We start from the raw sequence: 23,575 nt of genomic DNA, 5'->3' as shown, positions 1-23,575 counted from the left end.
TACCCTCAGTTTTTGCTTGCCTGTTCCTGTTATGGTGGTGAATTTGTCATTTGAACCTTGCCTAAAAAAGGCACTATAGGGGTGGCAAGAGCCTTAGCCAGTATCCGGAATCCCAGGGGTGACAGATGCAGGCCATCTCTGGCAAAGCATCGTGGCCTGTCGACCATGTCATCCCAAGCAGACAGATACTAGATCCCCCTAGAATGACACCAGAAGCTCAGCCAATTGTTGAAGTCAGTCATTTTGTCCCTGTACTGCGGTATCATTCTGGGCGATGGCAAAATGCTGCTCAGGGCTAGGGTCATACCTACCTGGGCTACAAGATCGGAGATCTCTTCCATGTCTCTTTTCATGTAGTCCAGGGAGGTATGTCTCAGGTCATTCACACCAACATGGACAATGACAGAGTCATATTTGTACTTGTTGTGGAGTGACCTGAGTGCATGAGTTATGTGGCGGATCCTGGCACCTGACAGGCAGCTGACAGTAACCTTCTCCTTGTTTAGCCTGGTGAGTGGGACATCAGTGTGCTGACTATAGAGTCACCTATGACTAGTGTGTTGGATACGTTGTTTTTGCTTTATTGGCTGTGGTTGAGTGGCACACTGAGACTGTGGGCTATGTGTCATTTGAGTTGGGTTGAGGGGTGGAAGTTGCTTGCATTTCTGCTTTGGAGGTCTCTGTTGCTTGGGCAGATTATTATTGAGAGCCTCTGCGAATGTTTTTGTGTTTCTTTGTGTGGATTTTGGTGGTGTAGATTTAGTGAGATTATGTGATAAGTGTGGTGTCGTGCAAGTGTTTACCTTCTCCTCTTGAATGTCAAGTTCAGTCTTTGAAAGAGCTTTACCTCCAGTTTGGCTAGATAAGTGCATCTCTCACAGGTTGTAGTGTTGGGTGGTAGGAGGAGAGGGTTGTCTGTGTACATGAGACAATTTCTACATTGCCCCAAGATGCCCAGATTCATCAGATAGGAGAGAACACTGGGAGCTGACCCTTGGACATGCCTGAATAAAAAAAATATTTTCCTCTAGATACGTGAGAAAAGTGAGTACAAGAGCTGTTTTTCTCTAAGCAAGTGAGAAAAAAGTGCAAAAACTGTTTTCCTCTAGGTAATGAGGAAGGTTTAGTACTATAGTAATTAGTAGCTTATTTAGTGCTTACAACAAGTTCTGAACAAGTGTTGAGCATGAATAAGCATATTCAAGTGCTAAAACTAAGAATCTGTATGTGCACTAGACTAGTTACAGAAAAGAAACAAGTGCAAATGCAGGCTTTCAAATCAGAAAGTTGAGGGAGATGGAAAAGATTGCCCAGACGGCCAATAACTACAATTTCTGGGCTAGAACCACTGCTTATGTGGTAGACAGGTTACCTAGTGCTTACCACTCCCACTAACAAGCTAGAAGGCTTCCCTCCAACACAGAAAGGCTTGGGGGGGGGGGCTCAAAAGCTTACATACAGTCCTGGATACAGCAAATCTGTAACTGGACTACACTAGTTACAGGAAAGGTAGGAAACAGGCTTACAGTTTTTTTGTTTTGTTTGGTTTTACAGAAAAGTAGCTAAAACAGCAGTAAAAACAATTCAAATGCAGTACAAGCTAGCACACTTGAGTATGTAGCAATATTAGACCAAACACAGTTTAAAAAAATGCAATTAAATTAAAAATGACTAAAAACGAGTGCAGAAGGAGTGTATTAGATAGAATGTGGTAAAGAGATGGGACTGGGGGGGAGTGTCCCAGATCAACTCTACAGTGGGGCAGGCAACTGCAAAAGCCACCAAATTTAAACAACAAACCAGAGATAGGGAGGGTGAGTGGGACAAAACACTTTCAGCAGAGATCTGAAAAACTATACAGTGAATCAAAAATAACAGTGCACAACTCTGAATAAAATTAGTCCAGCAACAGTTTACAGTACACAATTCTGAGTAACCAAAACATATACTTAGCTCTATATATTTCCAGATATTTTTAAAAGAGTTCTGTTAGACACAGTTTCCAGCAATGATATGCAGACTGTTAACTAACCGGGTCTATTATTATGCAAGTAATCCTTCAGATAGTCAGATGACACAAGCTGTAAAAAACAGTTATACCAACTTAAGACACAGCAGAAAATAGGGGGAGGTGGGACAAAACACTTTCAGGCGAGATCTGAAAAACTATACAGTGAATCAAAAATAACAGTGCACAACTCTGAATAAAATTAGTCCAGCAACAATTTACAGTACACAATTCTGAAGAACCAAAAAATATACTTAGGCTCTATATATTTCCAGATAGTTTGAAAAAAGTTCTGTTAGACACAGGTTCCAGCAAAGATATGCAGGCTGTTAACTAACAGGGTCTATTATTATACAAGTAATCATTCACATAGTCAGATGACACAAGCTGTAAAAAACAGTTATACCAACTTAAAACACAGCAGCTGTACAGTGAATCAAAAATAACAGTGCACAACTCTGAATAAAATTAGTCCAGCAACAATTTACACACACAAATTGAAAAAACCAAAAAATATACTTAGGCTCTATATATTTCCATATAGTTTGAAAATAGTTCTGTTAGACACAGGTTCCAGCAGTTATTTGCAGACTGTTAACTAATAGGGTCTATTATTATGCAAGTAATCCTTCAGATATTCAGATGACAAACATCCTATTGACACTTTTTCAAAATTCAGCACTCCCCTTAATCCCAAGACCACTGCTACCTATACAGAATTCTTCATAGAGTCCCTATATAAAAATGTCAATGGCTACACAGAGGCTGCCATACCTACCAAAAGTAAACCCAAAACAACACTGAGTCCCACTGGTGGAATCCTCACCTAAACAGGGTATATAATAAAGCAAAAAAACTCATGATCAGAATCAGGAAGAGCAACTCCCTTAAAGACGTCTGCTCTCTTATACAACTAAACAAGAAACTAAAAGGTCTAATTGTCCAACAAGGCTAACTAAAAGATCAGGACAGCCTTGCAGGCTAAGGACAAGCACGAGGCCTTCTTCAGCTACATCCAGAAACTTAAGGGTGTTGAACTGGTGGTGAATGGTACCACCTTCACTAATCAGCGTGACACAGCAAATCTACTGTCTGGTAATTTCAGCTCAGACTTCACCCACCCACTACCCCAAGCTCCTTCAGGTGAAATCCTCTCTGACATACTATTATCAGGGTCCAGGTGCTGGCAGTAGTCACTAAAGGCAAGAAGACTGCCTTTGTAGTTCCAGACAATATCCTCCGTTGCTTCCTGAACAGTCTAAAACACGGTCTATCAGGACCACTTGAGGCACTCTTCAACAATAGCCTCAAAACAGGCTACATTACAAGTAAATGAAGAACCACAACAATCATTCCTCTTCAGAAGGGAGTACCATCGGGTCTATATTACATGATCGAACGTTTAGTTAATCGAATAACTAAACATTGAAGGCTCAAAACCGCGAACAGCAGTTTCCACTCAGGGAAACAATGCCGTTGTTCTGCCTAAAAAAATTAATAAATAAATAAACACAAATTAAGTGGGAAGCTTCACCCCCCCACACCCCCCGATGTGGGGAGCTGTGCCCCACACAGCCCCTAACTAAATATACCAACTCCGAGATCGCTTCACATTGAAAAAAGGGCAAAATCCGCATAACAGCCAGATGACTTGTTTCTCTGAGTGGAAACTGCCATTCGCGGTTTTGGGTCTTCGACGTTTAGTGATCAATGTTTAGTTATTTGACTAAACGTTCGATCACATAATATAGACCCGTACCATCAACTGACCTAGGGAACTACTGATCCATCAGTCTAACAAGTCTAATGTGCAAATCCATGGAATGAATTAGCATGGAAATGATAAACAAGGACATTGGCAACTCACAGACCCTGGACAAATTCCACTTTGGCTTTGTTAAAGGAAGGTCACGCCTACTTAAACCAGTAGACTTTTTTGATAGGCTCACCAAGGCAATGGACAAGAGAAAACAATGCATGCTGGATATCTTGACCTCACCAAGCCATTTGAGACAATAACCCATTGAGGCAGTGTAGACAAGGTATCTCTGGGTCAGCCATAAATCCCTACATAACTCACTGGATTTCAGGCTGGCTCACAGATAAGACCCAAGAAGTCAGGATCAGTGAGACCACCTCCGCCAAAAGACCAGCTACCAGTAGATTACCCCAGAACTCCACGCTGGGCCTGCTTCTGTTTGGCATCTGCCTCACAGAAGTCAAGATTAATGTTCAACGTCTCTGGCTCACCAAGTTTGCAGATATATATATATATATATATATATATATATATATATATATATATATATATATATATATATATATATACACACACACACATACATACATATATATATATATATATATATATATATATATATATATATATATATATATATGTATATATATATAGGTAGGTTGATAGGTTGATACTAGGCTATCTGCCCTAGGGCATTTACAAGCCTAGCCAGAGTGTGTTTGGCTTTCGCCACCCTTCTTAGATTAGTTGACTGTGCCTCTGTATAGTAGGTCACAGAAGATAGCCCATTTAAGGTTAGTTTACCGTGCCTCTGTCTAGCAGTGACACAGAAGAGATCCCAGGGTAAATTTACGATCTCCCATCCAAACGCCAAGCTTCTTCTTGAAGAGGGTCATTGAGGGGCTCTGTCTGACTTGGATTGGGATTTTGTTCCAGAGTGAGGGGAGCCTCTGGGATATGAATCTGTCCCTCCAGCATGTTCTATTTATTTCTGTGCTGAGGTTTAAGTCACTGGAGCGTGTAGTTCTGATGGATTTGGATTTCTTGAGGTGGAGCATGTCCATTAATTCTGGGTTGGACATGGCTTTATACATCAGGTACAGATCGCCTCTGAGTAGGCGGTAAGCAACTGAGTAGAGCTGGAGTTTCTTTAGCCTAACTACGTAGGGCATCTGTTTGAGTCCCTTGATCCTCTTGGTGAGGTACTTTTGGGGTCTTTCTAGTTGAAGCAGGTGTCGGGTAAGGTACATCTCAAATGGGGCATTGTATTCAATTATGGGCCTGATGAGTGATGAGTAGAGGGACACAATGACCTCTCTTGATTTAGATGTGAACCCCTTCGTGACAAGGTGGGCAATATAGAATGTCTTTCTAACCACTTTGGCAATGTGATTGTCAAAAGAAAGATTGCGATCTACTTGGGTCCCCAAATCCCTAATTACTTCTTCCGTACTTAATGGATTACCACCTATGTGGTAATTTGTGGGCACTTTGTTTTTCCCAAAGGGGATGACTATGCACTTTTTGGCATTTAGCTTTAGGCCATGGCTCTGGCACCAGTTATCCGTCTCAGTGAGACCTTTTTGGAGGATGCTTGTGTCAGCAGGCGAGTCGATTATGGCCCCCAGTTTGCAGTCATCTGCAAATTTTGTCAGCCATAGTCCTCCTGTGTTAGCCTGTACCTCAGAGAAATATAAATCGAACAAGAGAGGTCCCAGGACTGAGCTTTGTGGGACGCCACTTGTAACTGGTTTAGAGTCTGACATGGCACCTGCAATTCTGACCATGTGGGTTCTATCCCTAAGCCAGTTTGCAACCCATCTTGTGACATAGGGATTGATATTTAAGCTGGTGAGCTTATTTATGATGCCCGAGTGGGGTATTGTGTCGAAGGCTTTTGCAAGGTCAAGGTAGGCTGTGTGGACTACCTTCCCTTCATCTATGGCCTTGGTGACTGTTTCAAAGAAATTGACCAGGTTCAAGAGGCAAGATCTGCCCTTAACAAAGCCAAATTGGGTAGGATCCAGTGTTTGGAGGTTCCCAATGTCTTTGTTTATGAGTTCCATGATGATACGCTCCATAGCTTTGCAGACCAGGCTAGTTAGGCTTATAGGGCGATAGTTTCTGGGGTCCATTGTGGCACCACCTTTATGGAGTGGGACCACTGTTGCTGTACGCCATTCTTTGGGTGCATATCCTGTTGTAAGGCTGAGACTGAACAGTGATTTTAAGTGAGGGTTCAGTTCTTCTTGGAGCTCATGTAAAACGCAGCCCGGGACAACGTCTGGTCCCATTGATGCTGTGTTTTTTGCTTTGGAGAGGGCAGCTCTCACCTGTGCATCTGTGCTACACTCTGTTGGGATAGTCATTTGCTCATTTTTGGGGGGGGGGGGGGAGTTTGCACTGAACCTGTCTGCCAGGATGTTGGCAGTGTCTGTGGGTTCAGTGTATTTTTTGTCATTTTGCACTAACTCAGAGCATATCTGGGAGTTTCCACCCAGGTTTCTGACATAACTAAAGAATGCCTTGTGATTATCTTTAGCGTCTTGTGCAATTTTTCTTTCAAAGCTAGCCTTAGATGATTTTATGAGGGATCAAAGTTTCTTGCTAATACTGATCAGAGTTGCCTTCCCTTTCAGGGATTTTGCTCTGTCATGTAGTAGCTTCCTCCTTCTGTTGTACAGCTTATTTATGGCTGAGGTCTCCTGCCTTTGGAGGAGTGTGTCTTGGTTTTATTTGGGATAGCACGATCCATGCATTCCTGTATTTATCCATAGAATGTGTTTGTAAAGGATTTTGAAGTTTGGGCCATATTTTCCTCTGGCCCTGGGGCTTTGAAGGATTCCACCTCAGTCTTGAGAAGGGCAAAGTTGGCTTTTGAGAAGTTCTTGACAGTGGTTTCCTTGGCTGGGGTGGGACGGGATATGGATGTCCAGGGAAATTTTTTATGGTCAGATCTTACCAATGAGGGGTATACCTCTAGTATGGAACATAGAGTCCCCATGTTGGTGATGACCAGGTCCAATATGTTTTCCCTCTTGTGGGAGTGGTGACCAGTTGTTCCATTGCATTAGTTTATAAATTCAAGGAACCGTTGGGCTAGGGTGTTGGGGCTTGAGTAGTGCTCCCAGTCTATGTTTGGGTAGTTAAAGTCACCCAATATAATGGTGTTTGGAGAGACCTTCATATTCTTCAGTGTACACAGGAAAGCCAAGTGGGTTTCCTGAGTTTGGGAGGGTGGTCTGTAGCAGGCTACAAACTGAAAGGCAGTTTTGCCCACTGTTAGTTACACATGGATGGTCTCAGATGCTTCGTGCAGTGCCACTAGCCTGGAGGTATGGGTATCTTTGATGAATATGGATACTTCCCCTCCTTTTGTGGTTCGGTCTGAGTTTTGTGGCGAAAAGCATGGTATGAAGTATAGCCTGGTAGTGCTGGGGTGCTCTTGGGAGCCTTGAACCAGGTTTCTGTTACTGCACATATATCGATATTCTCCATACTGAGGAGAGCCTCGGGTGCGTGCATCTTGAGGTTTAGACTTCTGACATTGAGCAGCATTACCTTTAGTTTCTTTTTCTTTGCATTGTCTAAGGAGGTGGGTTTGTCCTTTGAGCCTTGCCTAAAAAAGGCACTATGGGGGTGGCAAGAGCCTTGGCCAGTATTCGAAAACCCAGGGTGACAGGTGCAAGCCATCCCTAGCGAAGCAACGTGGCTTGTCAAGCATGTCATCCCAGGCTGAAAAACACTGGATCCCCTTTGAGTGACACCAATACTTTAGCCAATTGTTGAAATTGATCATTTTGTCTTTATACTGTGGTATCATTCTTGGTGAGGGTAAGATGCTACTCAAGGTCAGGGTCATACCAGCCTGGGCCACATGATCAGAGAGCTCCTCTATGTCTCTTTTCAATATATATATACACGCACACACACACACACACACACACACATATATATATATATATATATATATATATATATATATATATATATATATACATGCATACATATGTACAAATATTTCAAACACAGACAATAATGCCTTTCTTGCCTGCCAGTACAGATGAATGTAAATTAAAATCTATTATTGATTTTCTTCCAAGACACCAACATCTTGCAAGAGAGTTTAACACAGACAAATTACTGGTGGCAAAGCCATAGCCTAAAACTCAATGCCAAAAAATGCCAAAAAACACATTATAATACCCTTTGGGAAACTGCCAAACCAAGTGAATTACTCTGTTGATAAAATACCCTTAAGAATCAACAGAGTAGTAAAGAGATCTGGGAACATATGTAGGCAGCAGGCTAGCCTTTGAGCAACACACAGCTAAGATAATAAGAAAATTATTTGTGTTGCCCAACTACAGGTAAAGGTGTGGCATCCAGCTCCAAGGAAGTTATAGTACCACTCTACTTGGTCCTTATCAGACTTATCATTGCCCCCCTGGATCCAAATAGGGTTGAGGTGCACAGCAAGGCTTGCAAGGGCCCTAGTGGTCATTCGCCTAGTAACAACCTAAGAATATAATGCTTCTTCCTAGGTTCTGGCTTAAAGGATCTTCAAACCAGTCCATGAACTCAGTTAACAAATGATAAATATAAAAGCAAATAAAATGCCTTCAAATGTATTTTCTAACTGTATACTTGTGCAGATTTTGAAGTTTTAATAAACTGTTTTTTTTATGTTTGTAGATAATTTCTGGACAAAATGTATGTCCTAATAACACTACAGGAAGTCCATGCATTGAAATTGATGTGATTGGAATGCCACAGGAGAGCAGCTACCATTTCCGTACTAAGCCAATTCACCGTAACACATTAAACCCTATGTGGAATGAATCATTTCTGTTCCGCATATACTTTGAAGATCTTGTTTTTGTCCGCTTTGCTGTTGTAGAAAACAACAGCTCAACAACAACTGCACAAAGAATAATTCCACTGAAAGCACTAAAACGAGGTATGGTATGCTTTGTTTTTCTAGGAGAAGATATGAATTTGAGGCTTTCTAGTTTGGGTATATGGAGCCTTATTATTATTGTTATTATTACTTTTTGTGATGACAGCTGTTAGGTTTCTTAGTTGAACTGTTGTCCAGGTGCTGCTCTTGAAATATATTTTAGTGATCATATAACAAGGAAGCAAGAAATGAAATGCCTTTTCAAAGTCATATCACTGGGAATGGAAAATATTTTTATATTATATGTTTATAATAAATGTTCAAAATAGGAGATAGCAGAGATAAGCCCCTTTTTGCCATTTTAGGGCCTGAAATGTCAAAGGGCATTCTTAATTTTAAGGTTATTTCTTTACTGTAGTTGGACATGGTTAAGATTCTTCCTGTTATTTTGAAGACATCCATTACAGTAATAATGGGTAATATTTCAAACTACATATGGGATTAAAAGAGTTACGGCATTGAATACTCCAGTTAATCAAAAAGAATGAATCTCAAGAATAAGATATGCCTCTATTTCCCTCTTTCCTAAAACCAGCCTTGTAAAACAAACAATATTAGTCAATCAGGATAACTACAACTTTGTTACTAACACTATTCGTTTTTGATGCTTAGAATTTTCTGAATGGAGTATCAGTATATATAACAACTGTGCTTCTATTATTTATCTTTATCTATGCCTTTCTGTCATGCCTCAATGAATTACTTTATGTTTAATCACCTAAATGATTTACAGATAAAGTTTAGACCGTGTATATACCCTAGTTTGCCGATTTTGTCATTTATGTCAACTTTTTTTTTCAAGCTGACTCACTCTTAATATAGTATCCACTGGTCTCTAGGTCTAGTAATATGTAGTCAGAGAGGGATGGGTGTAAAGCCCTCACAAATGGTCTCCATTATAAATTATTTAGAAATTATTATTTAAAAAGGGAGGAGTGCCTGAAGCCCCCACAGATGTCATCAATTACGTAGTCACAAAATGTAGTCTTATGAATGAGTTGGTGGCACGTGGACAGTTTGCTGTTGCTGTCAACCATGTATTTGCAAGGTGATATTAATATTAGCTTTGCCTGATAATTGCCGATAATTTGACAACTTTCTATTGGGAAATTCCATTTTACTTACTTTTTCATGGTAATTGTGTATCTGTAATATTATGTTGCATATGTAGCTTACAAACAAAGGTCTAAACAATAATATAATAAATTAAAAATTTTCCGACAGTGTTAATTGAAGTGTCTTTGCTACAATATGCAAGGAAACTTAGTTCTGCACAATAATAATTATTGTCTTCTTTCTCATCTAAGCATGTGCTTTATGTAATCAGAACACTGAGGGCTGGCCAGATATTTGATGGATTGCTGTGTTTTTACTGTAGTGCACAACCCACTTTCTGGTAGACTTCTAATTTCTGTATTGTTCTTGTATCTGCATGGACTGCTAAGTCAGGAAAATGTATGGTCTCTCATTTAGCACTTGTTTCCTATAGTAGAATATTCAGGCATTAATTCACTTGTAGTTAACTGTAGTTTACAGTAATCAGCAAAAAAAGAAGTAATCTCTGTGGTATCCCTGAAGTCTGAAACAACCCACTAAACAAGTATAGTGGGTCTAAAAACAAAACAGTGTAAGAAATTCTCTGTGTGGAAGATTTTCAGTCTATATCTCTAGTTAATCACTGTATATTAATCAGATCAGACAATAGTAGTAGAAGTAGCGAACCTAAACTCGTCTTAAGTCAAAAAAATAAAAAATATATAATTTGAAATATTGTACAGAATTGCTAAGTATTCGAAAGTAATCCAAGCAAGGCAGGCAGTCTATTTCCAGTCACAAATCCTTTAGACAAGCGATCAAATAAAACAAGAATAACAGAGTAATAGTTTCCTCACAAGCTTTCTAAATATATATATTTATATTTTTTTATCAGGCAAGGTAGTGGTTTATTGTGCTGTAAAACAAAGTGTTATTGGTACACACGTTAAATTCACATCCCTTCCCCCATCAGTGTGACATTTGAGCTGGTCCTGCCCTACTTAGTAGCTGTCATAATAATATAACCCTTATGTACTTTAAATAAAATTTATGTTGATGCGGTACCTCTTATTTAACAAGATTATTAAATAGATTATTAAGGCTGTGATTTTATCCAAAGCAATATACTACATGGCTGGATATATATCAACCTTATATATATATAAATATATACATATACAATTTGCATGTACAAAATCAATTGTAAAAATCATATTCTATTTTCATAACCTGTTGTTAACAAATATCACTTTCATCCTTCTAGACTTCTTCAGGTCTGTGTACAAGAACCCTAAAAACTATCTATAAAAATATTATTGTATAATTAGTTAGTATTGTTATTACATATCATTTGAATAAAGTGGAAAAAAGAGAACAAGAAAGAAAAAATAAGAAAAAATGTATGATGATGGAAAATAAAATATACACTTAAATTAAAACTGATTTAACATCAAAGCCAAACTAAAGTAAAACTGATTTAACACCAAAGCCAGTACCAGAACAAGAACGACGATCACCACCAGAGCCCCAGAGCTTGTCCCTGTTACCAGGTTCCCACCTACCACAGCGAGGAATACTACTACAAGCCACTGAGATTCCAGAAAGCAGAGGACGAATTCCAGAGGTCTCAGACTCTATCCACCAACCCTCAGGGAAACAGGAGAACCAAACAGTGGACAGGGGTGAGGGAAATACAATACCTGGGCAATCCCAAATGGAACCCCAACTACAACCCAGGTCCCAGGCTCAGATGGAGGAACCAGCCACAATAACAGGCACAGTAACAACAACAGGTGCTCCACTTATCTGGAACCACTCTGTTAAAGCATTGACTGAAGACGAAAAAGTGTTGTCCAAAGGACTTACTTTTGTACCAACCTGCAGGAGTGAGGTTGCTCAGGTACTGGTACACCTTAAAATGTTTGTGAGGAAGCTCAACTTAAGGTTACAGTTTCATGGCAAAATTAATGACATTGAAAATAAGCCTATTGATGAAGCTATAAAAGGCCTACCAGGTATTGTCCACCACTACTTCAAACATTAGCTGCTTTCAAAGTGAAGTGGATATCAGGAAACTACTTAAGAAACCTCCTAAGAAAAAAATTATAACTTAACACAGGGATAAAGAAAAGCATTGATTGAGCTAGACAATGATAAATCCAGGCGTTTAATGAAGGCAGACAAGGGGGGAGGTATACTTGTGACGGATACCACTTGCTACAACCAAAAGATAGAGAACAATGCTGGAGGTTAACAAATTTTATGAGTTATTTACCATGCATGACAGAAAAAGAGCATATGATTTATGGAACACTAATCTCACCATATTATGAGAAGAAAAACTTAATACTGAAAATCTTTATAATTTATGGAGTCCATGCCCACGTTTACCTTATTTTTTTGGAATACCAAAGCCACACAAGAACAGAGAAGAGCCACCTTATAGACCGGTAGTAGCAAATGGAGATTCCCTTACTGAAGCCACAGCCATTTACCTTGATTGCTTGCTGAAACCTTTAGCAGAAAAGAATAAGTCATACGTAAGAGATTCAATGGATTTTTTGAGGAAAATAAAAATCATTACATTGGAAGCTGACAGTATTTTATTAGCTATTAATGTGGAATCTGTGTACACAGTGCTCCCTCACAATTACTGTAAAACAGCAGCTATGGAGTCTTTTAAGAAACAACCAAGGTACACAGACACAACTGCAAAAGTTAAGCAAGCTCATTAATCTTGTACTGGACTTCAGTTTCTTTACTTTCAGTGATAAACACTGTTGTTTGTCTTTCGGCTAAGGTAAGGGGTCGCCACAGCTGAACTCCGGTCCACTAATGATTGACAGTAGATTTTTTTATGAATTGCTGAGGTGCCAGCTCGACACCCAGTCTTCAACGAAGGCATGCCCATTTACGCACGCATGTCTTTCGAACGCTACCCAACCGTGGGGAGGACATTGCAGACTCCACACAGAAGGCACTCCCAAAGCCAAGCCGAGTATCGAACGGGAGAACCTCTTGCTGTGAGGTAACAATGCTACTGCCATACCACTGCGGTATTTCACTTTCAGTGATAAACACTACAAACAAAAAACTGGTATAGCAATGGGGGCTGCCATGGCTCCCATCATAACTAACATAGCCCTAGGCATGTTGGGAGGAGGACTTTGTGTTAAACAACACAGACTACATGCAGCATATCACATGCTGTTTACATTTTATTGATAACATCTTTATTGTATGGGAAGGTGACACCATGCAACTTGGAGATTTTTATCACTTACCTCAATCAAACAATCTTCTTCCTGAAGATTACCTCTTCCCATAGCCATGCTTCAACCACTTTCTTAGATATGCAGATTTCCAAGGACACCAACAATAACAGAATCACCACTGATCTATTCAGAAAACCAAATGAGGGTTAACTTATTACTCGACAGTTAAAGTCTACATCCTACAAAAAACAAGTATAATGTAGGAAAGTCCCAGGGCTATAGGTTAGCTAGAATTACCACAGAGATGGGACCATTTTTGAGAAACCTGAACCACTTAGAGAATGATTTTCTAGTGAGAGGCTATGAAAGTCAGATGTTAAAAAACATCCTGGAACCAGGTCTATATTACAACGTCGAACTAAAACAAATTTGAACGTTGTAATATTGAATCCTAAAGTCTGAAAGTGGAAAATAGCGAAGCCACGGCACATTGAATTTTTTCCAGGGAAAAAAATCAGTGGGCACCTTTCAGGGTTTTGCTATTTCCTCCACTGTAGTGCGATCTCAGAGTTGGTATATTTAAGTAGGGGGGTGTGGGGGCACAACCTCCCACATTGAGGGGTGTGGGGGCGAAGCGCCCCACTTCAGTTTAGGTTTAAGGTTACGTTTTTTTGTTTTGTTTTTTGTCACCGAACAGCGATTTTTTTTTTCCCTGGGAAAAAAATCGATGTTCTGTGCTTTTGGTTTTGATGGGTTTCAAACATAATGGTTCGATATTACAAAGATCAAACTTTTGTAAGTTTGATGTTGTGATATAGACCACCTGGAACCTATTATAGAACTGAAAAGGACTGAAACACCTTCAGTCTTCCTCCCCAGTCGGAGAATGTTAAGAAATTCCACAGAGAATAACAAATGCAAAAATAGCTGCATCCTGACATACACTTTGGATTATCACAGTTACAAAAATGTTATTGAAGAAAACTGGGCCATTGTCACAGGAAACCCTTTTCTGATTAATATGTTAGCTGAAGCCCCGTCCTTTGTTTTTAGGAAGGCCAGGAACATCAGTTTTGTTGAATTTAAACCTAGACCATATGAAAGAAACACTAAAAGATGTGAAGCTAATTGTACATTTTGTATATTTATACAGCAAGGTGATAGTTTGTATTGCCCTTTTTTAAAGAAAATCATTAAGACCAGTGCAGGGGGTGACTGTAACACTACAAAAGTAATTTACAGGGCACAGTGCAATGAATGTGATGCATTCTGTGTGGGCAAGACTGTAAATAAACTTAGGCGTAGGATTTCATGTCATCTGTCAGAAATCCGCTCTGGATGTAAAAAATAATACACTAGCCAAACACCTTTCTCTTCATAAAAGACACACAGGTTTTAAGTCCCAGATCCTGGATCATATAGACATGGGTGATCTTGAAGGAGACATCCCAAATATTCTGGAGAAACATGAATTCATGTGGCAATTAAAGCTGAACTCTTTTAGGAAGCCTGGACTAAACTATTACTGTTCAATTAAAAGTGTACTGGAACTTAGAAAATTGCCACATTGTTTACATGACTAATTTTATTTTATTTTATTCTACAAGTTGGTTTTAAATACCATGTTAAATCAGTTTTAATTTAAGTGTGTATTTTACTTTCCATCATCATACATTTTTTCTTATTCTCTTTTTTCCACTGTATTCAGAATGATGTGTAATAACAATACTAACTAATTCTACAATAATAATTGTATAGATAGTTTTTAGGGTTCTTGTACACAGACCTGAAGAAGTCTAGCAGGACGAAAGCAATCTTTGTTAACAATAGGTTATGAAAATAGAATATGATTTTTACAATTAATTTTTTTCATGCAAATTGTATATGTATACATTCATATATATTTCTTGATTGCCAAATGGACTAAGGTTGATATATTTCTAGCCATGTAGTAGATTGTCTTGGATAAAATCACAGACTTAATAATCTACTTAATAATCTGGTTAAATAAGAGGTACCACATCATTATACGTGTTATTTAAAATACATAAAGGTTATAGTATTATGACAGCTACTAAGTAGGGCATGACAAGCTCGAATGTCACACTGATGGGGGAAGGGATATGAATTTAACATGTGTACCAATAACACTTTGTTTTACAGCACAATAAACCACTCCCTTGCCTGATAAAAAGTATACATATATATATATATATATATATATATATATATGTATATGTTTATATATATATATATATATATATATATATATATACACACACACACACACACACACACACACACACACACACATTTAGAAAGCTTGTGAGGAAACTATTACTCTTATTTTTGTTTTACTTTGATCGCTTGTCTGTGTACTTAATAATGTTCGACTGGAAGCAGACTGCCTGCCTTGCTTGGATTACTTTCGAATACTTAGTAATTCTGTACAATATTTCAAATTATATATTTTTGTATTATTGTTTTTGACTTAAGACACATTTAAGTTTGCTACTTGATCTACTATTGTCCGATCTGATTAATATACAATGATTAACTAGAGAAATATGGACTGAAAATCATCCAAACAGAGAATTTTTACACTGTTTAGTTTACAGTAATCATGACTTACCCCATATCCTAGTTCTTATCAGGTTTGTTTTCACTCATTCTTTTATTAGTGGATCCCTTCATGTGGTTCTGTGTCCACTATCACAGGCAGTATCCTTATCCCTTCTCCTGGAACAGTATTTTGTGATATGCCACTCAAAACACTTACTTATTTCTCCTAATTTTTTATAGGTTCATAGGTAGGTACTAGGCTATTGGCCCTAGGGCCTATATAAGATATAAGCCTAGCCAAAAAGATACCCTGGCTTTCGCCACCCAAGAAAATTATTTTCCGGTGCCCCTGTCAAGCAGAGCCACAGAAGTGATCCCCGGGGTGAATTTCTTATTTCCCATGCAATCATCAAGATTTTTCTTGAAGAGTGCTAATGAGGAGTTCTGTTTGACATAGGTAGTCTGTTCCAGAGTATGGGAAGTCTCTGGGACAAGAATCTATCCCTCCAGCATGTTTTGTTTATTGTGATGACAAGGTTTAGGTCCCTAGAGCATGTAGCTCGGAGGGATTGGGCTTTCTTTAAGTGGAGCATGTCCAACAGCTCTGGGTTTGAGATATCTTTGTATGTTAGGCAGAGATCGCCTCTGAGTAGGCGATATGCGATGGAGTAAAGCTGGAGGTTTTTGAGACGGTCTGCATAGGGCATCTGTTTGAGGCCAGTAATCCTCTTTATGAGGTATTTCTGAGGCCTGTCCAGTTGTTGTAGATGTCTTGTGAGGTACATGCCAAAAGAGGTGTTGTACTCTATAATGGGGCTAATGAGTGATGAGTAGAGGGGAACAATGACCTCTTTTTTTCTGGATGAGAAACCTTTTTTTGATGAGGTGTGCCACGTAGAAGGATTTCTTGACCACTGTGGCGATGTGATTATCAAAGGAGAGACTACTGCTCACCGGTATCCCAAGGTCTCTTATCACACTTTCAGTGTTGAGTAAACTACTGCCTATGTGGTAGTTCATGGGTACAGAGTTTTTACCAAAGGGGATGACAGTGCACTTTTTGGCATTGAGCTTGAGGCCATGGCTTTGACACCAGGCATCTGTCTCAGTGAGGCCCTTTTGTAGGATGTCCACATCATTATGAGTTTCGATTATGGCTCCTAGTTTGCAGTCATCTGCGAACTTAGTTAGCCAAAGACCTTCTGTGTTAGCCTGTACTTCAGAGAAGTAGATACCAAACAGGAGAGGATCCAGGACTGAACCCTGTGGTACTCCACTTGTCACTGGTCTGTAGTGGTTGGAATCTGCTACTTTCACAGTGTGGGTTCTGTCAGTAAGCCAGTTGGCAACCCACCTTGTGACATAGGGATTTATACCTAGTTTAGTGAGTTTATCTATAATTCCAGAGTGGGGGATGGTGTCGAAAGCTTTGGTGAGATCTAGATAGGCTATGAACCACCTTACCCTCATCTATGGCTTTGGTGACATGATTTGCCTTTTACAAACCCGAACTGTGCGGGGTCCAGAGCTTGGAGATTACCAATGTCTTTGTTTATGAGTTCCATGATGATACGTTCCATGGCCTTGCACACCAGGCTCAATAGGCTAATGGGGAGGTAGTTCCCGGGGACTGTCATGGCTCCCCCTTTGTGGAGTGGGATAACCGTCGCAGTGCGCCATTCAGTGGGCACAAAGCCTGAGGTGAGGCTATGATTGAACATGGTACTTAGGTGGGGTGCCAGTTCATTCTTTAGTTCATGTAGAATACAGCCTGTGATGTTGTCAGGTCGCATGGATGCTGTGTTCTTGGCTTTGGAGAGTGAGGTTTTTATCTGTGCAGCCGTGAGTACAGGAACTATTTGCAAACAATTGGCATATTGTCACAACAGACAAATGGATCCTGGACATAATAAACAGAGGCTACAAATTCCATTTTCACACTCTTCCAAAATGAGAGGCATGCCAAACCTACCACAAAATCAAAGGGTAGAGGCACAACTACAAATTGCAAAGCTCCTAAACATGAGGGCTATACAAAAGGTACCTACGCACCAACAAGCACAAGGGTTTTATTCAAGGCTTTTTCTGGTGCCAAGAAAAGGAAGCGACTGGAGACCCATACTGGACTTATCCATTCTAAACACATTTCTTCTCGTGCCAAAATTCAAGATGCTCACATTACAGCAACTCCTTCCCATGCTGGGCAAGGGGTTTTGGCTGGTAACATTGGACCTCAAGGAGGCATACCTGCATGTCCCAATCAGACAAAGTTGCAGAAGATACCTCAGATTTCTTGCAGGTTCAAGCCACTATCAATTCTCTGCATTGCCCTTTGGCTTATCTACTGCGCCCAGAGTATTCACCAAGTGCCTGGCATCAGTGATTGCATACTGCAGACTTTAAGGGATACAAATTTACCCTTATCTGGACGACTGCCTGATCCAAGCAGACAGCAAACACTTACTTCTGAAACACCTGGCATATGTGACACACTTACTACTTTCTCTGGGATACACCATCAACAAGGAGAAATCAAAGCTAACACCCTCTCAGAAAATAACCTTCCTGGGTGCCAACTTGGACACAAACACCCAGATGGCTTACCTTACACCAGAAAAACAAGGGCAACTATCTCATTACTTCAAAATGCTTGCAAAAAGTACCAGGCTTACTGCAAGGAAAATCCTGCAGGCTCTGGGATTCATGGCATCTTGCATTCTTCTAATCCCATGCGCAAAGCTGCACATGAGGAAACTTCAATGGTACCTAAAAAATCTATGGTCTCAACACAGTCATAGCTTGAAGCGGAGATTCCAATAATTCCCCGTCTTCAAAAGGAATTCATATGGTGGGCCCAAGCATGCCAAATAAACACAGGCCTCCCATTCTGCAAGCCTCAAGCTACACAAGTCATAACCACAGACGCTTCAGATTACGCCTGGGAGCGCACATGAAGGACAGGTGCATTCAGGGCAGATGGCCCCAAAAGAAAAGCACCTTCACATCAATCAAAAGAAATGCTGGCAGTAATAAATGCAATCTCAGCGTTCAGAGAATTCCTGCATCCAGGACAACTGCTCATAAGAACAGACAACACCACAGTAATGTGGTACATAAACAAACAAGGAGGGACTCATTCATACCCCTTGTGCAGACTAACCATGACTCTTTGGAACCTAGCTCTGGAAAGACAAATAGAACTTCAGGCACAGTACCTGCCAGGAATGGAAAACACACTGGCAGACACTCTGAGCAGGCATATGACAGACCCTCACGAATGGAAGCTACATCCACACGTATTTACAGAGATTGTTCAAGCGTGGGGAAGGCCAGATATAGATCTTTTTGCCTCCCACAGAAATCATCAATTAAAAAGGTTTTGCTCGAGGACCTTCCACCCAAAGGCCTGGAAAGTGGACGCTCTTTCCTTCACATGGACAACTCGGTCAGTTTATGCATTCCCACCACTACCTCTACTGCCCAAGGTACTTTTGAAAGTAAGAACAGACAAGCCGAGGATGATACTGATTGCTCCGGACTGGCCGAGACAACACTGGTATCCACTCCTGAGGAGCCTAACACACACTCCTCCGTGGCCCCTGCCTCTAACACCTCTACTGCTGACGCAGAACAATTTCAAAACCCTTCACACTCAGCTGAAAACTCTCAGTCTAGCTGCATGGAAAATTCCTTAACATCACATCAGACACTACTCTCCAAAGAAGTGCAGGATGTCATTTTGGAGGCCAGAAGATCATCTACTAGAAAAGCTTACTCCGCAAAATGGAAGCGGTTTTGCTGTTGGAATGAAAAACGAGGGCAGGACCCTAGAAAATTGAACCTACCTCAGATTTTACAGTACCTAGCTGAACTTTTGAGCAATGGACTTTCTTTTTCCTCAATCAAAATACATGCCTCAGCAATCTCTGCAGAATTCAACATGGATCCTCCTTTATTCTCACACCCACTCCTACGACAGTTCCTCAGAGGGGCCAAGAACATAAGACCTCCAAGGAAACAGCCAGTGCCAGCTTGGGACCTTAACTATGTACTGGAAAAATTGACATTACCTCCCTTTGAACCAGCTGCTTCAACAGAATTACAATATTTGTCCTGGAAAACAGCTTTTCTCCTGGCCATCACTTCAGCTCGTAGAGTATCTGAGTTACAGGCCCTCATGGCAGTGCAGCCATTCCTCATATTCCATCAGGACAGGGTTTCCCTTCGTACCAATCCTTCCTTTATGCCTAAGGTGGTATCTAGGGTAGCCTTAAACCAGGCCATACACCTTCCTACCTTCTACCCTAACCCTCAAAACAAAGGGGAAAGGCTGCTTCACTCTTTAGACATCCATAGGCAGCTACGTTATTACTTGGACAGAACCAAATCCTTCAGAAAATCAGATCAACTCCTAGTTTCCTATGCTGTGGGGGGTCAAGGGAAACCTGTTACTAAACAGACCATTTCCAAGTGGATTGGTCACTGCATACGCTTTTGTTATTCCTATCATGGAAAGCTTGTCCCTACTGGTATCAGACCCCACTCCACTAGGGCCACAGCCACCTCTACAGCCTTCCTCAGAGGAGTGCCTACTAAAGATATCTTGGAGGCAGCCACTTGGAGTTCTGTACATACCTTCACAAAACACTACCATCTGCCTTTATACTCCAGAACAAGAGCAGGCTTTGCTACTGCAGTTTTGCAGGGCATTCTAGCTCAACCCAGTTCCTTATAGTACCTACCACCCTATGCATAGCTTTGGGATTCTACCCATATGTGATTACTGCAGCTGTAATGCACGATGAACATAGTACAGTTTTGTACCTACCATAAATGTAGATGTTCGAGGGCTATTACAGCTGCAGTACAGGTTTCCCACCCTCCTTCCCCACTTGGTAAGACCTTGGGGTCTGAATAACTATTCATACCTGCTAACTGGGTTATCCTGCTATGTTTTATTTGCTTTCTTTTGTGTATTAGACTTATTTATGTATTGCCTTCCTTTTGGGGCACCTGACATCTGGGGCAAGAAAGACTGAAGAAGATGGCGTCGGCTGTGTCTTTTATACTCTAGCCTTCCTGACGTCAGAAGAGTACGCGACAACAACCGGCGGACCAAGACTTTGGAATTCGGCCGACCGAGGGACCGCCTGCCGGCTGAAAACCCATATGTGATTACTGCAGCTGTAATAGCCCTCGAACATCTACATTTATGGTAGGTACAAAACTGTACTTTCCAGATCCTGGATCATATAGACATGGGTGATCTTGAAGGAGACATCCCAAATGTTCTGGAGAAACATGAATTCATGTGGCAATTAAAGCTGAACTCTTTTATGAAGCCTGGACTAAACTATTACTATTCAATTAAAAGTGTACTGGAACTTAGAAAATTGCCACATTGTTTACATGACTAATTTTATTTTATTTTATTCTACCAGTTGGTTTTAAATACCATGTTAAATCAGTTTTAATTTAAGTGTATATTTTATTTTCCATCATCATACATTTTTTCTTATTCTCTTTTTTCCACTGTATTCAGAATGATGTGTAATAACAATACTAACTAATTCTACAATAATAATTGTATAGATAGTTTTTAGGGTTCTTGTACACAGACCTGAAGAAGTCTAGCAGGACGAAAGCAATCTTTGTTAACAATAGGTTATGAAAATAGAATATGATTTTTACAATTAATTTTTTACATGCAAATTGTATCTGTATACATTCATATATATTTCTTGATTGCCAAATGGATTAAGGTTGATATATTTCCAGCCATGTAGTATATTGTCTTGGATAAAAATCACAGACTTAATTATCTACTTAATAATCTGGTTAAATAAGAGGTACCACATCATTATACATGTTATTTAAAATACATAAAGGTTATAGTATTATGACAGCTACTAAGTAGAGCATGACAAGCTCGAATGTCGCACTGATGGGGGAAGGGATATGAATTTAACATGTGTACCAATAACACTTTGTTTTACAGCACAATAAACCACTCCCTTGCCTGATAAAAAGTATATATATATATATATATATATATATATATATATATATATATATACATATATATATATATATATATATATATACACACACACACATTTAGAAAGCTTGTGAGGAAACTATTACTCTTATTTTTGTTTTACTTTGATCGCTTGTCTGTGTACTTAATAAAGAATGTTCGACTGGAAGCAGACTGCCTGCCTTGCTTGGATTACTTTCGAATACTTAGTAATTCTGTACAATATTTCAAATTATATATTTTTGTATTATTGTTTTTGACTTAAGACAAATTTAAGTTTGCTACTTGATCTACTATTGTCTGATCTGATTAATATACAGTGATTAACTAGAGAAATATGGACTGAAAATCATCCAAACAGAGAATTTTTACACTGTTTAGTTTACAGTAATCATGACTTATCCCATACCCTAGTTCTTATCAGGTTTGTTTTCACTCATTCTTTTATTAGTGAATCCCTTCATGTGGTTCTGTGTCCACCATCACAGACAGTATCCATATCCCTTCTCCTGGAACAGTATTTTGTGATATGCCACTCAAAACAGTTACTTATTTCTCCTAATTTTTTATAGGTTCATAGGTAGGTACTAGGCTATTGGCCCTAGGGCCTATATAAGATATAAGCCTAGCCAAAAAGATACCCTGGCTTTCGCCACCCAAGAAAATTATTTTCCGGTGCCCCTGACAAGCAGAAGTGATCCCCGGGGTGAATTTCCTATTTCCTATGCAATCATCAAGATTTTTCTTGAAGAGTGCTAATGAGGAGTTCTGTTTGACATAGGTAGTCTGTTCCAGAGTATGGGAAGTCTCTGGGACAAGAATCTATCCCTCCAGCATGTTTTGTTTATTGTGATGACAAGGTTTAGATCCCTAGAGCATGTAGCTCGGAGGGATTGGGCTTTCTTTAAGTGGAGCATGCCCAACAGCTCTGGGTTTGACATATCTTTGTATGTTAGGCAGAGATCGCCTCTGAGTAGGTGATATGCGATGGAGTAAAGCTGGAGGTTTTTTAGAAGGTCTGCATAGGGCATCTGTTTGAGGCCAGTAATCCTCTTTGTGAGGTATTTCTGAGGCCTTTTCAGTTGTTGTAGATGTCTTGTGAGGTACATGCCAAAAGGGGTGCTGTACTCTATAATGGGGCTAATGAGTGATGAGTAGAGGGGAACAATGACCTCTTTTTTTCTGGATGAGAAACCTTTTTTTGATGAGGTGTGCCACGTAGAAGGATTTCTTGACCACCGTGGCAATGTGATTATCAAAGGAGAGACTACTGCCCACCGGTATCCCAAGGTCTCTTATCACACTTTCAGTGTTGAGTAGACTACTGCCTATGTGGTAGTTCATGGGTACAGAGTTTTTACCAAAGGGGATGACAATGCACTTTTTGGCATTGAGCTTGAGGCCATGGCTTTGACACCAGGCATCTGTCTCAGTGAGGCCCTTTTGTAGGATGTCCACATCATTAGGAGTTTCGATTATGGCTCCTAGTTTGCAGTCATCTGTGAACTTAGTTAGCCAAAGACCTTCTGTGTTAGCCTGTACTTCAGAGAAGTAGATACCAAACAGGAGAGGATCCAGGACTGAACCCTGTGGTACTCCACTTGTCACTGGTCTGTAGTCGGATTTGGAATCTGCTACTTTCACAGTGTGGGTTCTGTCAGTAAGCCAGTTGGCAACCCACCTTGTGACATAGGGATTTATACCTAGTTTAGTGAGTTTATCTATAATTCCAGAGTGGGGGATGGTGTCAAAAGCCTTGGCGAGATCTAGATAGGCTATGAACCACCTTACCCTCATGTATGGCTTTGGTGACTGCTTCAAAGAAGTCTATCAGGTTTAAGAGACATGATTTGCCTTTTACAAACCTGAACTGTGCGGGGTCCAGAGCTTGGAGATTACCAATGTCTTTGTTTATGAGTTCCATGATGATACGTTCCATGGCCTTGCACACCAGGCTCGTCAGGCTAATGGGGAGGTAGTTCCCGGGGACTGTCATGTC

General features: G+C 40.1%; 1 protein-coding gene across 1 annotated transcript in view; it reads left to right on the top strand.

The window, feature by feature from the left end:
- PLCE1 (phospholipase C epsilon 1) overlaps window positions 1-23,575 on the top strand; it is an 838,097-nt gene that overhangs the window by 673,905 nt on the left and 140,617 nt on the right. The window contains exon 25 of the mRNA XM_044055634.1: window positions 8,463-8,727. Coding sequence (XP_043911569.1) covers window positions 8,463-8,727 — 265 coding nt within the window. The remainder of the gene's footprint in view (window positions 1-8,462; window positions 8,728-23,575) is intronic.

This window comes from Protopterus annectens, chromosome 14.part0 (genome assembly GCF_019279795.1).
Source record: "Protopterus annectens isolate FY-2018-M chromosome 14.part0, PAN1.0, whole genome shotgun sequence".
NCBI lineage: Eukaryota > Metazoa > Chordata > Ceratodontiformes > Protopteridae > Protopterus > Protopterus annectens.
This window is presented reverse-complemented; position numbering and strand designations above follow the sequence as displayed.